Genomic DNA, 15942 nt, shown 5'->3' with positions numbered 1-15942 from the left:
AGAGAGGGGTTACTCACAAAAACGTTTTCCTTCAAAGGTTTTGTTGTGAGATGAAACATCGACACAAAAAAATACTTTATGTTTTCTTCTTATTTGGCACAACAAGAGTTAAAGAGCTAGCTTCAGTATTTGTCCAGAAATTATATGAAATTTGATTTATGGATCCCGCCATAAGAATATTGTGACTTTATACCACATTCACTGCAACATTACAAACTTTTTGTTTCCCTCCACTTTAAACACAGATACATATGGCTATTGTTAGGTGCAACCTTCATTCTAGAAAGAATCTCAGTCTGATAGCCCTCTGCCCCCATCTAACTGGAACCTCTATTTTTTATGACTTTCCCTCATGGGTTGCTGAAGGAAGTTCCTATTACTTTTACCCTAAAATCATGCCGAATTGGGATAAAACAGCATAAACAGATAGTACTTTCCTTGCTTTATACGTTGTTCCTGTTCTTTGATATCTTCCAATCTCAATGCTATTTGTGCTATATATAGATCCCCAATAACAATATCCAAATGCACAATGACTGGCAAACTAATTTTCTTCACAATTCCTTACAGCAATCATTTAGCCAAGAAACCAGAAATAACAAAATAATTTGCTTACTCATTTATACTAAGCTTTGATTTTTTTTTTTGATGCGGGTATTGCTCCAAATTGAACCAACTAAGAAAATTCTCAGTGTATCCATAGTGCCTCAGTTGGCAGTACTCTTGTCTGAGACACAAAGTTCTGGTTTCAAATCCCACCTTCAGGACATGAGCACAAAAATCAAAACCCTCACTCCCATACTGAGGGAGTACTGGCTGTCAGGATGGTCTTTTGGCCCCACCTGCCTCCCTGTCTGCCTGGATGTAAAATACACCATGGCAGGGAGAGCTGAGGAGTTATTCTGATGAAGATTTAACCCTCAATCAACATCACAAATTAGTTTCCTACATTATAACAGTGACTACACTTCACAATGCACTTCACTGGCTGTCAACAGCCACGTCAGGTGGCCATGAAAAGTGCTACATAAATGCAAGTCTTTTTTTTATATTCAATCTGCTCTCGATTTGCCAATAATGCTGGTGTGAAGATGCTTGAGGAGAGAACAACTCTCTCCACTTCTGCCCCTCTCTGAAGGGAAATACCAAACCTCCATAGGGCACCAACTCAAAATAATGTCGCTCATAATTTGGGGCAATGCACGAACAACCCCATAACACATTTAATTTGTGTTCAAATACATCTATCTTAAAAACAGAATGTGAAAGTCTCACCCTTCAAACACTTGTGCTGTCTGATCCGAGTTGAGGATAAGGCAGGAATGATAACGCCGCAGGACTGCCACAATGCACAGACACAAACCCGTTGTGTAGCTGCCAACCAGACTGGATGACTTCAGGAGTAACTCTGCTTCCACCACACTGAGTTCATTCAGCAACTGCAGAAAGAGAAAAAACAAACAAGTAGTAAGCACAATTTCTGATCAATTTCAGACCAGAGCAGAATTATGGGCTATAAGGGCCAGGCTGCAATAACTAAGTAAGCTTTTGCGATTTCAACTCTGTTGTTGTAGAGAGAGATGCTGACCAGGGGAACAAGCACATCAAGTAATAGAACCCTGAACAAAGAAACCATCTCCACCCCCCTCCCCCCCCCCAAAGCACATCAAGTAATAGAACCCTGAACAAAGAAACCATCCCCCCCCCCCCTTCCCGGGTCTGAGGAGTGGCAGGGCATAGTGAGTGGGAACAAGGAGCCCTCTGTTGGAGCAATTGCTTCTCCTGGATGAGCTGGAGGAGGGTAGGATTGAAGATACATACGAGTGGGCTAATTTCAATCAGGGCTCACAGGGAGAAGAGGAAGAGGATGGAGAGGGAGAGATTGGTGGGGGAGATACTGAGGGTGGATAGGAGATATGCGGAATCCCCCCAAGAGGGGCTGCTGAGGGAGCGTCGGAGCCTCCAAACGGAGTTTGACTTGCTGACCACGGGGAAAGCTGAGGCCCAGTGGAGGAGGGTACAGGGAGCAGTGTACGAGTATTGGGAGAAGGCTGGTTGGATGCTGGCGCATCAGCTGCGGAGGAGGGAGGCGGCTAGGGAGATTGGGGGAGTCAGAGATAGAGGGGGGAACACAGGGCGGAGTCCAGCTAAAGTAAACAAGGTCTTTAGGGACTTTTATGGTAAGTTGTACAAGTCAGGACCCCCGGACGAGGGAGGGGGGTGTGTGGCAATTTCTGGACAAACTGAGATTTCCAAGGGTGGAGGGTGGAGGAAGGGCGGGTGAGGGTTTGGGGGCCCCGATCGAGATGGAGGAGCTAGTTAAGGGGTTGGGGAGTATGCAGGCGGGCAAGGCCTGGGCCGGATGGGTTCCCGGTTAAGTTCTACAGGAAGTTCTCGGAGCTGTTGGGCCCGTTGTTGCTGAGAACCTTTAATGAGGCGGAGGAAAAGGGAATCCTTCCCCCGACAATGTTGCAGGCTTTGATCTCGCTTATCCTCAAGCGGGATAAGGACCTGCTGCAGTGTGGCTCTTACAGGCCGATTTCGCTCCTCAATGTGGATGCCAAGCTGTTGGCAAAAACTTTGGCCACCAGGATTGAGGATCGTGTCCCGGGAGTGATACATGAGGACCAGACGGGGTTTGTGAAGGGCAGGCAGCAGAACACGAAAGTGGGTTCGGGGAGGAGTTCACAGGTACGGTGCAGTCTGTTAGGATGACGGTCCTCCCCAGGTTCCTGTTCGTCTTTCAGTGCCTGCCCATGCTCCACGAGCCCGGTGGTGGCGGTGACATTGAGGATTTGGGGGCAGTGGAGACACCATAGGGCGGAGGTTGAGGCCTCAGTCTGGGCTCCGATACAGGACAACCATAGGTTCTTTCCAGGTAGGTAAGCTGGCACCGGGCAGGAATTAAAAGGATGGGGGATTTATTCATCGATGGGACTTTTGCCAGTCTGAGGGCGCCGGAGGAGAAATTTGGGTTGCCTCCGGGAAATGCCTTTAGGTATATGCAGGTTCGGGCGTTCGTGAGAAAGCAGGTAGGGGAATTCCCACTGCTGCCTGCCCGAAGGATACAGGACAGGGTGGTTTCAGGCGAGTGGGTCAGGGAGGGTAAGATATCGGAGATATACCAGGAGCTGCAGGAGGCGGAGGAAGCCTCGGTGGAGGAGCTAAAGGGCAAGTGGGAGGAGCTGGATGAGGGCCTGCGGGCTGATTTCTTTTTGTAAGGGGCGTATGCCCCATTTTGCTTTGAGATGGGTGTTAAATTGTTAATCGTTTAGAGGGTTAAGTTGTTTTGTTGGCATATTGCCCTGTTTTCTTTGTATTATTTTCCTTTTTGGAGTGTTTTGTAAAAATTATTGAAAAACCTTGAATAAAAACATTTTTTAAAAATAAGATATATACGAGTGGGAGGAGAGCAGGTGGTGAGGATCAAGACCAAATTGGGGGAGGGGGCCTGCAAAATAAGTTGGGGACTGTTTGCGAGGCGATGTGGAGGGTGAACTCAACCTGCTGTACAAGGATGAGCTTGATTCAATTCAAGGTGTTGCATAGGGTGCAAATGACTCGGCCAAGGATGCATGGGTTCTTCCAAGGGGTGGGCAATGAGTGCGAGAAGTGTGGGCGAGGGCCGGTGCATCATGCGCATACGATCTGGGGTTGCGAGACTCTGGAGAAAAACTGGGAGGCGATGTTAGGGACACTATCTAAGAAAGTGAGGGTGGAGAGTGGACCAGTCCCGATGGTGGTGCTATTTGGCGTGTCAGAAATGCCGGAGCTTCTGGAGGAAATGGGGGCCGATGTTGTGGTCTTTGCCTCTTCAATTGCCTGGCGAAGGATCCTGCTAAATTACGTTTGGAATAAAGTACCTTCTTAAAAAGCAAAGACTGAACAAAGAATGAGGGTCACCTCAGATTACTCCAGGGAACTTCCCAAGAGTAAGAGTGAAAGCTGTACTGACTGAATCCTGAGCTACTTGATGACTTTACTCAATGTGAGGGCATATAGACTAGAGGAAATAAAAGCTTTCAAAAAACAAATTAAACAAGCAGACATGGATATGGCAGCATAGTGCTGTTACTGGATTTCTAATCCAGAGGCTTGGACTAACACTCCAGAGATACAGCTCAAATCCACCACCTTGGCAAATGAGGAATTTAAATTTAATAAGTCTGCAATGAAAAGCTAAATTCAGCACTGATGGCCATGGAACAATTGGATTGTTGTTAAAAATCATCTGTGGCACAAATTTCTTCATTAAGGAGCAACTAAGTGCCATCCTTAGCCTGACCTATATATGACTCCGGAGCCATAGCAATATTGTCGACTATTAACTGTCCTCTGAAATAGCCGAGCAGACCATGCAGTTGTATTCAAGAAGGTGGCTCATCACTACCTTCTTGAGCAATTAAGGGTGGCATTGAGACCTACATCACAGAATGAATAAAAATGCAGCCTGACACACAAAGGCAGTACAACGCAGCAGTATCGCAGGAGCAGACCAAATGATTTCACAGTAAACACTACTGGTTATTCCATTACAGGAAAATCAACTTCCTAAAGAAATTAGCAACAGTGCCTTGATTTTACAAAAAGATTGCTATTTACAAACTAAGCTATTGAAAAACTGTGAAGCACATTCCTTGTTAGGGTAATGGAACATGCATACTAGAATTTCTCAGGTTCAATTCCCAGCCCATGGTAACACAAGCATTTCAATTGCCCTCGCTAGCCTGGAGAAGTGAAGGAAAGGCACAGGAGCTAGGAGAATCAGGCACATTGCCTACTCCTAATCATTATTCAGGGAGGTCTGCTGGCTGAGGGGCATGTGTGTGGCTGAGGATATCAGGTTCAGCTGTAATGTTCTTCATTGTAAATAAAAAAGCTTGCTTGTGCTCAGCATCAAAACTTCTAGATGATGAACAACAAAATGCATTAGGGGGCGATGCAGAAACGTTTCGGCACCTCCCGTTTCAGCGGACTTTTGGGCTCTTATCGGGAGCCCCAATGGGAACTTTTTTTTGCCAAACTCACTGTGAGGTGACAAAGGAAGCAGTCCCCCCGGGGGTGGATGGAAAGGAGCAGCAGTAGCGGCCAGATTACGGAGGATCCTTTGGAGCAACGGCAGAGAAGAGAAGGGAGAAGCAAGATGGCGGCCGAGGGAGCCCAGATGGTATGGGGCCCGGAACAGCAGGAGTTCCTCCGACGATGTGTGGAGGAGCTCAAGAAAGAGGTGCTGGCGCTGATGTTACTGGCAATCGAGGGACTAAAGGAAACACAAAAGGTTCAGGCGATGGAGCTCCGTGGAGTGAAGGCAAAGGCAGCCGAGAACGAAGATGAGATACAGGGCCTGGTGGTAAAAGCGGAGATGCACGAGGCACTACATAAGAGGTGCATAGAAAGGCTGGAAGCCCTGGAGAACAGCTCGAGGAGGAAGAACTTACGGATTCTAGGTCTCCCCGAAGGAACAGAGGGAGCTGATGCTGGGGCGTATGTGAGTACGATGCTCCATACTCTAATGGGAGCTGAGGCCCCAACGGGCCCCTTGGAAGTGGAGGGAGCGTACCGGGTCCTCGTGAGAAGACCAAAGGCAGGGGAAACACCAAGAGCAATGGTGGTGAAGTTCCATCGCTACAGGGATAGAGAGATGGTCCTGAGCTGGGCTAAGAAGACACGAAGTAGCAAATGGGAGAACGCGGTGATACGCGTGTATCAAGACTGGAGTGCGGAGGTGGCGAGAAGGAGGGCGAGTTTCAACCGGGCCAAGGCGGTGCTCCATAGGAAGAAAGTTAAATTTGGGATGCTGCAGCCGGCGAGACTGTGGGTCACGCATCAGGGCAAACACCACTACTTCGAGACGGCGGAGGAGGCATGGACATTTATTCAGGATGAGAAATTGGACTAGACTTGAGAAATTGATATCCGGAGGGAGGTAGCGAGGTGGTGGCACAGAAATGTAAAGTGGGGAGAGGGGTGGGCTACTGTATACTAATGTTGGACGGGGAATATTTCTCCCCCCCGATGGGGGGGGGACACGAAGAAATGTGGGCGCCGGTGGAAAAGGGGACAGGGAAGGGGAATGAGGGAACTGCGCCATTAGGGGCGGGGCCAAGAAGAAAGCGCGGGTATTTTCCCGCGCTATCGAAATTATAGCGGGAAAAGGGGCGCAGGAAGGAAGGGAGCCTCACACGCAGGGAGGTCAAAGAATGAACGGGGGAAGCCAAGGTCAGCCAGAGTTAGCTGACTTCCGGAAGCAATATGGCGGGAGTAATCAAGCTAGAGGGGATCTAGCGGGGGGGGGGGATTAACTGGGTTGCTGCTGCTGAGGGTAAGGGGGAGCTGATACGAGACGAGGTGGTCGGGACGGGAGGGCGCCGTCTGGGGGACAGACGGGTGCGTGAGACCTGGGTGAGGAGATGGCTTAAAAAAGGGGATGGCTAGTCGACGAGGGGGGGGTAAATGGTCCCCCAATTTGGCTGATCATGTGGAATGTGAGAGGTTTAAATGGGCCGATTAAGAGGGCAAGGGTGTTTGCGCACTTAAAGATACTGAAGGCGGACGTAGTTATGCTCCAGGAGACGCACCTGAAGTTGGCGGATCAGGTTAGACTAAGGAAAGGATGGGTGGGACAGGTATTCCACTCAGGGTTGGACGCGAAAAACAGAGGGGTGGCAATATCGGTGGGGAAACGTGTATCGTTCGAAGCTAAGACCATAGTGGTGGATAGTGAGGGCAGATATGCGATGGTGAGTGGCAGATTGCAGGGTGAGGTGGTTTTGCTGGTGAACGTATATGCCCCGAACTGGGATGATGCGGGATTCATGAAGCGAATGCTGGGACGTATCCCGGACCTGGAAGTGGGAAACTTGTTAATGGCGGGGGGACTTCAACACAGTGCTGGACCGGTCCAGATCCAGGACCGGGAGAAGGCCGGCAGCGGCCAAGGTGCTTAAGGGATTTATGGAACAAATGGGGGGACTAGATCCGTGGAGATTCGCCAGACCGATGGGTAAAGAGTTTTCCTTTTTCTCCCACGTCCATAAGGTATACTCCCGGATAGACTTTTTTGTTTTGGGACTGGCACTGATCCCGAAGGTGGCAGGAACGGAGTACTCGGCTATAGCCGTGTCAGATCATGCCCCGCATTGGGTGGATCTGGAACTGGGAGAGGAAAGGGAGCAGCGCCCACTCTGGCGATTGGACATGGGACTACTGGCAGACGAGGGAGTATGCGGAAGGGCGAGGGGATGTATCGAAAGATACCTGGAAGTCAATGACGATGGGGAGGTCCAGGTGGGGGTAGTATGGGAAGCGCTGAAGGCGGGGGTTAGAGGAGAGCTGATTTCCATCAGAGCCCACAAGGGGAAACAAGAGGGTAAAGAAAGAGAGAGATTAGTGGGGGAAATTTTGAGGGTGGATAAGAAGTATGCGGAGGCCCCAGACGAAGGGCTATACAGGGAGAGACGAAGATTACAGACGGAGTTTGACCTGCTGACCACGGGAGAGGCAGAGACACAGTGGAGGAAGGCACAGGGGATACAGTATGAATATGGGGAAAAGGCGAGCCGGCTGCTGGCCCAACAACTTCGGAAGAGGGGAGCGGTGAGAGAGATCGGAGGAGTTAGGGACGAAACGGGAAAGATGGAGCAGAGAGTAGGGAAAGTGAACGAGGTGTTCAAGACATTTTATGAGAGGCTGTACAAGTCCCAACCCCCGGAGGGGAAAGAAGCAATGATACACTTTTTGGATCAGCTAGAGTTCCCGAGGGTGGAGGGGCAGGAGGTGGCAGGTCTGGGGGCGCAGATTGAAGTGGATGAGGTGATCAAAGGAATAGGGAACATGCAAGCAGGGAAGGCCCCAGGACCAGACGGGTTCCCGGTGGAATTTTATAGGAAGTATATGGACCTGCTGGCCCCGCTCTTGGCGAGAACCTTTAATGAGGCTAAGGAAAGGGGGATATTACCCTCAACAATGTCGGAGGCAACGATATCGCTAATTCTGAAACGAGACAAAGACCTGCTGCAGTGCGTGTCATACAGGCCCATCTCCCTCCTAAACGTAGACGCCAAACTGCTGGCCAAAGTGATGGCGACAAGGATAGAGGATTGTGCCCCAGGGTGGTACATGACGACCAGACAGGGTTTGTAAAGGGGAGACAATTGAATGCCAATGTACGAAGGCTGCTGGGGGTGATGATGATGCCCCCACCGGAGGGGGAGGCAGAGATAGTGGTGGCTATGGATGCAGAGAAGGCATTCGATAGGGTGGGGTGGAACTATCTGTGGGAAGTGCTGAAGAGATTTGGGTTCGGGGAGGGGTTCATTAGATGGGTTAGACTCTTGTACGGGGCCCCGGTGGCAAGCGTTGTTACAAACAGGCAAAGATCGGGATACTTTCGATTACATAGGGGTACAAGACAAGGGTGCCCCCTGTCCCCGTTACTGTTCGCGTTGGCAATTGAACCATTGGCCATAGCGCTGAGGGACCCTAAGAGGTGGAGGGGGGTGCTTAGAGGGGGAGAGGAACATCGAGTGTCACTATATGCAGATGACTTACTGCTATATGTGGCGGACCCGGTAGAGGGGATGCCAGAGGTAATGCAGATACTCAGGGAGTTTGGAGAGTTCTCGGGATACAAATTAAATATGGGAAAGAGTGAGCTTTTTGTGATGCACCCCGGGGAACAGGGCAGGGGGATAGATACTCTGCCGCTGAGGAGAGTGGCAAGGAACTTTCGATACCTGGGGATTCAGGTGGCCAGGAACTGGGGAACCCTACATAAACTTAACCTGACGCGACTGGTAGAGCAGATGGAGGAGGACTTTAAGAGGTGGGATATGGTGCCCCTGTCATTGGCGGGCAGAGTACAGGCAGTTAAAATGGTGGTCCTCCCGAGGTTTCTTTTCGTGTTTCAGTGCCTCCCCATCCTGATTACAAAGGCCTTTTTCAGAAAAATAGACAGGAGTATTTTGGGCTTTGTGTGGGCGGGAAAGACCCCGAGGGTAAAGAGGGGGTTCCTGCAGCGCAGTAGGAACAGAGGGGGATTGGCACTGCCGAGTCTGAGTGACTGCTATTGGGCCGCTAATGTGTCGATGGTCTGTAAGTGGATGAGGGAAGAAGAAGGTGCGGCATGGAAAAAGTTGGAGATGGCGTCCTGTAAGGGAACGAGTCTAAAAGCGCTGGTGACGGCGCCGCTGCCTTTCTCCCCGAAAAGGTACACCACAAACCCAGTGGTGGTGGCGACCTTGAAGATCTGAGGGCAGTGGAGACGACACAGGGGAGTGACGGGTGCCTCGGTGTGGTCCCTGATAAGGAATAACCACAGGTTCGTCCCGGAGAGGATAGATGGGGGATTTCAATGTTGACAGCGAGCAGGAATTAGGAAGCTGAAGGACCTGTTTGTAGACGGGACGTTTGCGAGTCTGGGAGCATTGGGAAGAAAAATATAAGTTGCCACCAGTGAATGCTTTCCGATACATGCAAGTGACAGCATTTACAAGGCAACAGGTGAGGGAATTTCCGCAGCTCCCGACGCAAGGGATCCAGGATAGAGTGATTTCGGGGGCATGGGTTGGAGAAGGTAAAGTGTCCGAAATATACAGGGAGATGAGAGACGAGGGGGAGGTGATGGTAGAGGAGCTGAAGGGAAAATGGGAAGAGGAGCTGGGGGAACAGATCGAGGAGGGGCTGTGGGCAGATGCCCTAAGTAGGGTAAATTCTTCGTCCTCGTGTGCCAGGCTTAGCCTGATTCAATTTAAGGTTCTACACAGAGCGCATATGATGGGAGCAAGACTGAGCAGGTTTTTCGGGGTGGAGGACAGATGTGGAAGGTGCTCAGGGGCTCGGCGAACCACACTCCCATGTTCTGGTCGAGTCCGACACTGCATGAGTTCTGGGAGGGTGTGGCAAGAGTGATTTCAAAGGTGGTGGGGGTCCGGGTCAAACCAGGCTGGGGGTTAGCTATATTTGGGGTTGCAGAAGAACCGGGAGTGCAGGAGGCGAAAGAGGCCGACGTCTTGGCCTTTGCGTCCCTAGTAGCCCGGCGAAGGATTCTACTTATGTGGAAGGAAGCGAAGCCCCCGGGCGTGGAGGCCTGGATAAACGACATGGCAGGTTCATAAGACTGGAACGAATAAAATATGCGTTAAGAGGATCGGCTCAGTGGTTCACCAGGCGGTGGCAACCGTTCCTTGACTATCTCGCGGAACGATAATGGAAAAACAGAAAAGACAGCAGCAGCAACCCGGGCGGGGGGGGGGTAAGTATTATCCCGTGTTTTTGTTTTTTGCCAGTTGTTGATATTTGCTTTTTGGTTTATCCCATTTTTCATTTGTTGTTAGTTTAATATATTATTTAAATAACGTTTAATGTATATTCCTTTATTAAGTTGTAAAAATGGAAAATTTCTGTTTGAAAAATTTCAATAAAATATATATTTTTTAAAAAATGCATTAGGTAGTAGTGAACTGCTGATGCTCATGGAATTACATTCCAACCAGTTTCAGCACCTTAAAAAAAAGAAAAGGAATGAGACGAAAAATATTTGTTTGCTGCTGTTTTCAATACAACCAAATCATTCTGAAGTTGTTGGAATCATGGCAAATATCAAGTTAAGTGCAAACACTGCACCTTATGGGTATTAGTAAGCATCTGGGAAAGAAGGAACTGGCATTCTAATAATTAAACAACGAGAACATCCAAAATCCGGAAAAGTTATAAAGTCCATGATATAATGTCGACAGTACCAGTCAAGCATGCAGTGCTATTTCTGCCTTTATTGTAATCTTGCTCTAGATTGTACCAACTATTCACAATAAAAATTGTGATTCACCACGATAGAAACAAAATTTTAAATCATTATTCTGTCTCGAGATTTTAAGTTATGTAAACACAGGATAAAACAGATTACCAAAGGTACCTGAATAGCAAAATCTATCAGTCCACTGATATTAAGGGAATACTCCATCAGATCAAAGATGAACTGAATATGCTGAACAAGAGGCAGATGATAGGACATTCCTAAGGCAAAGCTAGTGATCTGTTCCAGCACATTCCGTGATACCTGTCATAACAGTAAAAAAAAAGAAAAAATTCTCAATTTTTTGAAAAGATGGTACTTTCTCTTGCACTGACTGTAATTTTTTTTTTAACCAAGAACAGCAAAATCAATGGGGAAATACTGTATACAACATATCCAGAGCCACCCATGCATATTTGCATTTTAATTATGAGTTTGCTGCCAGCAAATTATGCTTTTGAAGAGCATCAACCTTTTACTTAATTCTTTATTTAATAAAAAGATCGCGAAAAACAAGAATCAAAGCATATAATGTGAGGAACCAATAAGACAGAACAGGACAAGGCAAGTCAAGTACCAGTTGTTAAATGATGCCTGCCCAAGTAACATACAGCACATCCTTAAAGTTTATCGTTTTTAATTTCCATCACAGAAGGTGCAGCAGTGTGAAGCTTGACAATTCCTACCGCATAGTTCAGAAGTTTAATGTCCCTTACCTGAGAGGTAACTTGATGTTGATCAAAATGTGAAAGATGCTGAAATTTGTCAAATATATCCTCAGCTGTAGGAAATGCTTCTGGTTTATTTTTCTTTCGCTTTTGTCCTTCCTCTCCACCTGTAAAATTATAAAAGTCACCTGTTGCAATATACAACACATAACCATGTAACCCTGTATAACCTTGTATAAGAAACTTTGAAGAACATGCCAAGGGAAATCAGGTCATCACAGGAGATTAACTATCTCAGTTGCAGCTGTAGTAATTTTCAGACTCACCTTCATCGCCAAGATGTGCCTATCTTTTTGAAGCAATATAAACATAATTTATTTCCATCTTTTTCAAACACAATTCCCAGACTGATTATTCAAATATACATCAGGTTGGCTCACTGCATAATACTTACCTCTCGTATCTGTAGGTTGTGGGTTCAGGAATTGTGCCTAAACTTGTAACTTAGCTTGACATTCTTGACACAATACTATGGGAATACTGTCCCTATGGTGAGCCAGGAGCCAATTGTCTATTTTAAATTCCCTGTTGGCCTCACACTTCCATATTTCTTGAACCTTGATTTTTTTTCCCCTTCAGCTAGTTAGTCCGAGTTTTAAATGCCTAATCAAAATCTCACCTCTCCATCACCCTGTCCTCCATTAAGACGCTCCTAAAAATTCACCTCTTCGAGCAAAAGTTGATCATGCCATGTAGGTATAATCCATAACTGCTGATATTAAAAACCCACATACATACCCTGACCAACACTGCACACTCAATCAAAACCACCAAAAAAAACAAATTAACCAGTCGTTCATCTCCAAGCAATGTTTATGGCAGTGTTGCTGTTTTTAGACATTGTGAAATAAAAATAAATGCAATATTATATGGCTGCAACAAATCTGGGGTCAGGAGGGAAATAAATTAATCACAGTTCCTCTGACAAATCTTTATCCAGTAACCCCTGCTGGCAACAATGAAGTCTGATTTTGCATTTAAGTCCTGAATAACCAAACAGACAACTAACACTCATTGTCCAACATCAAACAGAGGAATGTAATTTCAATAAGTCAGCACATATGGAACCATACCTACATGGTTAAGTCACTTGTGAACTCTGGCTACTTTATTCAGGCATAGGAAACAAAATTTGACTGATCTTAACTGCTTTCAGCACATGCCACAGAGAGATTGTTTAAACATCTTAGAAAAGATATGTCTATTATGTCAGGCAGGGAATAGTGCATTACAGTAGGCCGAGAGGGTGGGTCACAGAATCCCAAAGCTACAACTAAATGCAAAATGTCCTCATCCCTTTCCATTGATTCTGTGCATCATGCAATGTATCCAAATAGCTGGCTGAATCGTAAGTAAAATTGCTTGGATAGTCCCTTTCAGTGTGTCAGCTATGGTTCAGCAAGTAGAACCCTGACCTTTGAGTCAAAATGTTTTGTGTCAAATTCCACTCCAGTGACCGGAGCACAAAAATGAGAACACTTTAATGCAGTACTGAGGGATTGCTGCATTGTTGTGGGTGCCATCCTTCATATGGAATGTAAAACCAAATTGTGCTGTCAGGCAGATGTGCCCTGGCCTATCGGAAGCCTTCAATGAACAGCACTAAACTAAATGTCTGGAATGTTTTAAGACCTTCAACAATACTACTTTGGTTGTAAAGTGCTTTGGGGTGGCCTCAGGTAATGAAAGGTTCTCCATAAATTTTAATTGCTGTTCTTCTAATGCTGTTCTTCAGTATGCTGATGCAGCATAGGAAATTTCTCATCACGTGAGGACATACCAGGCCTTTTGTCTGCACCCCGCAAAATATTAGCAATGTTAATATGCCACTATGTGGGTAAGGACAAACCATTGTTTCTTATCAGGGAGGCACAGTAGCACTGATGCTTCATAGCGCCAGGGTCCCAGGTTCTATTCCCGGCTTGGGTCACTGTCTGTGCGGAGTCTGGCATCCTGGTTGAAGAGCTGAGAGGGAATTCACTTCAGCTTCCTAGTTATTCCTACAGGAAAAAGTGAATGCCTATTTTGAATTTTGAGAGGGTAACAGAGTATGGATGAGGACATTGTAGTTGATGTGTGTATTGAGTTTCAAAAGAAATTTGATGGACACCATATATTGGACATTTTAGCAAAATTGAAGCATATGAGATTTAAAAAAATGACGTAGCAGCCTGGACACAAAATAGGCTAAATGACAGAAACCATTGTTGCGGTGAATGGTATTTTGTTTCCAAACTGGAGGGAAGTATACAGTGGAGTTCTGCAGGATTTATTACTGGGACCACTGCTGCTTTTGATATACATTAACAACGTGAGATGTGGGGGTGCAGAAGGCAATATTTCTGAAATTTGCAGATGGCACAATATTTGTAAGTTCATTTAATGATGAGGAAAATGGTAATAGATTTCAAGGATCATAGACAGGTTGGTAGAACGGGCAGACAAAACTCAACACAACTCATGTGAAATTATACGTCTTGGAGAGACAACGCAAGTTAAATAGTACAATTCGAAGAACAGGGGAGCTTGGGATGTTTGCGCATAAATCTTTAAAGATGCAGGGGAGGTTAACAACACAATTACGATGCTTGGCTTTATAAATAGAGGTCTGAAGTTTTTTTTATGCTGCACCAACATAATACTAATTGGGTCCCAGGTAGAATATGGTGTCCAATTCAGAGGACCACATCTTAGGAGGGACATAAAAATGTATAGAGGATTAAGGAAAGATTTACTAGAATGGTTCCAGGATTGAGGGAATTACAGCTATATGGGTCAACTGGAAAATAATAGGCTCTTCTCATCGGGTAGAGAAGGCTAAGAGGAGATTGATAGAGGTATTTAAAATCACGAAGGGTTTAGCTGGCGTAAAAAGAGAGAAATCTATTTCAATGGCTAAGGGTTGGTAACCAGAGGGCCCAGATTTAAGGTGACTGGTAAAAGAATCAGAGATGACATAAGGAAATATTTTTTTAATGCAACAAGTAGTTAGGATTTGGAATGCACTATCTGATAGGCTGGTGGATACCAATTTGTTAGTGGCATTCAAAAAGCAATTGGAAAAATGTTTGAAGGAGAGAAATTGTAAGGGTATGGGGAAAAAACAGGGGAGTGGGAATTCTTGGATTGCTATTCTACCAAACCAGACCATGCTAATGTTTATGCTCCCCTCGCGCCTCCTCTCGTTCTTTCCCGTTTAAGTAAACCATTGTAATCATCTATTACCTTCTCCCTCATATGCTCGTCTATTTTGCCTTAAATGCAATCACTATTCCCTGATGCAGCAAATTCCACATTCTTACACATTTTGGGTGAAGATGTTTCCTCCCAATTCCCTATTAGATTTGTTGGTGACTATCTCATACTGATGGCCTCTAGTTATGCTTCTTCCTGACAAGTGGAAACAGTCTCTCTGTATCCAGTCTACCAAAACCTTTCATAGATTTAAAGGCCTCTATTAGGTCACCCCTCAGAGTCTATTTTTAAGAGAAGAGACCCAACCTGGCAATCCTTTCCTGATATGTATACCCCTGTATCTGTGGTATTATCCTTGTATATCTTCACTGTCCCTTGCCATCATATCCTTTTTTATAATATGGCGATCAGAACATCACAGTACTTTAATCATCACCATGATAAGCTGAAGACTGCATCAAAACTCACTCACTGTCTCAGCTTACACAAGAAAATGAGCCACTTGGACAAAGTTACACCAAACATCTGGTATCTAAGGAATCAAACCCAAGTAAGAGTCAGTGCCTTCAGAAGGTAGCACAGTTGCTTCACAGCTCCAGGGTCCCAGATTCAATTCCAGGCTCGGGTCACTGTCTGTGCGAGTTTGCACGTTCTCCCCGTGTCTGCGTGGGTTTCCCCCGGGTGATCCAGTTTCCTCCCACAGTCCAAAGATGTGCAGGTTAGGTGGATTGGCCATGCTAAATTGCCCTTAGTATCCAAAAGGTTGGGGTGGGGTTACTGGATTACGGGAATAGGGTGGAGGTGTAGGCTTGGGTAGGGTGCTCTTTCCAAGGGCTGGTGCAGACTTGATGGGATGAATGGCCTCCTTCTGTACTGTAAATTCTATGATTCTATGAAGTGTAGTCACATTTTCCACATTATATAGAAATATATAACGGTATAAATTCAAACATGAAATTAATTATATCCAAGAAAAAAGTGATTCCAAAAATCATTAATGAGGATGCTGATTACATTTTACCTGCATAACATGCTACGATGTACATGAAAAGTGTGTACATGATCGAAGGGTTACGCAACTAGAACTTGCAACACTTAACATTGTAACCACCTGGGTTGGCCAACTCCCGATGTAAAATGGAGAACAGCAAAGGCTGCAGGGAAATTCAGCCAACACAGGCAGAAACCAGCAGGTGCCAGTTACTATGTATTAAACTCTGCAAAAGC

The 15942-nt window shown here is 46.2% G+C and overlaps 1 protein-coding gene across 1 annotated transcript in view; it reads right to left on the bottom strand.

Moving 5' to 3' along the window:
- Nucleotides 1–15942, bottom strand: part of med12 (mediator complex subunit 12) — a 225697-nt gene that overhangs the window by 97305 nt on the left and 112450 nt on the right. The window contains exons 17-19 of the mRNA XM_072505518.1: nt 11509–11627; nt 10913–11056; nt 1276–1439 (exon numbers count right to left, since the gene is read on the bottom strand). Of these exons, the coding sequence (XP_072361619.1) occupies nt 1276–1439; nt 10913–11056; nt 11509–11627 (427 nt within the window). The remainder of the gene's footprint in view (nt 1–1275; nt 1440–10912; nt 11057–11508; nt 11628–15942) is intronic.

This window comes from Scyliorhinus torazame, chromosome 5, assembly GCF_047496885.1.
Source record: "Scyliorhinus torazame isolate Kashiwa2021f chromosome 5, sScyTor2.1, whole genome shotgun sequence".
NCBI lineage: Eukaryota > Metazoa > Chordata > Chondrichthyes > Carcharhiniformes > Scyliorhinidae > Scyliorhinus > Scyliorhinus torazame.
This window is presented reverse-complemented; position numbering and strand designations above follow the sequence as displayed.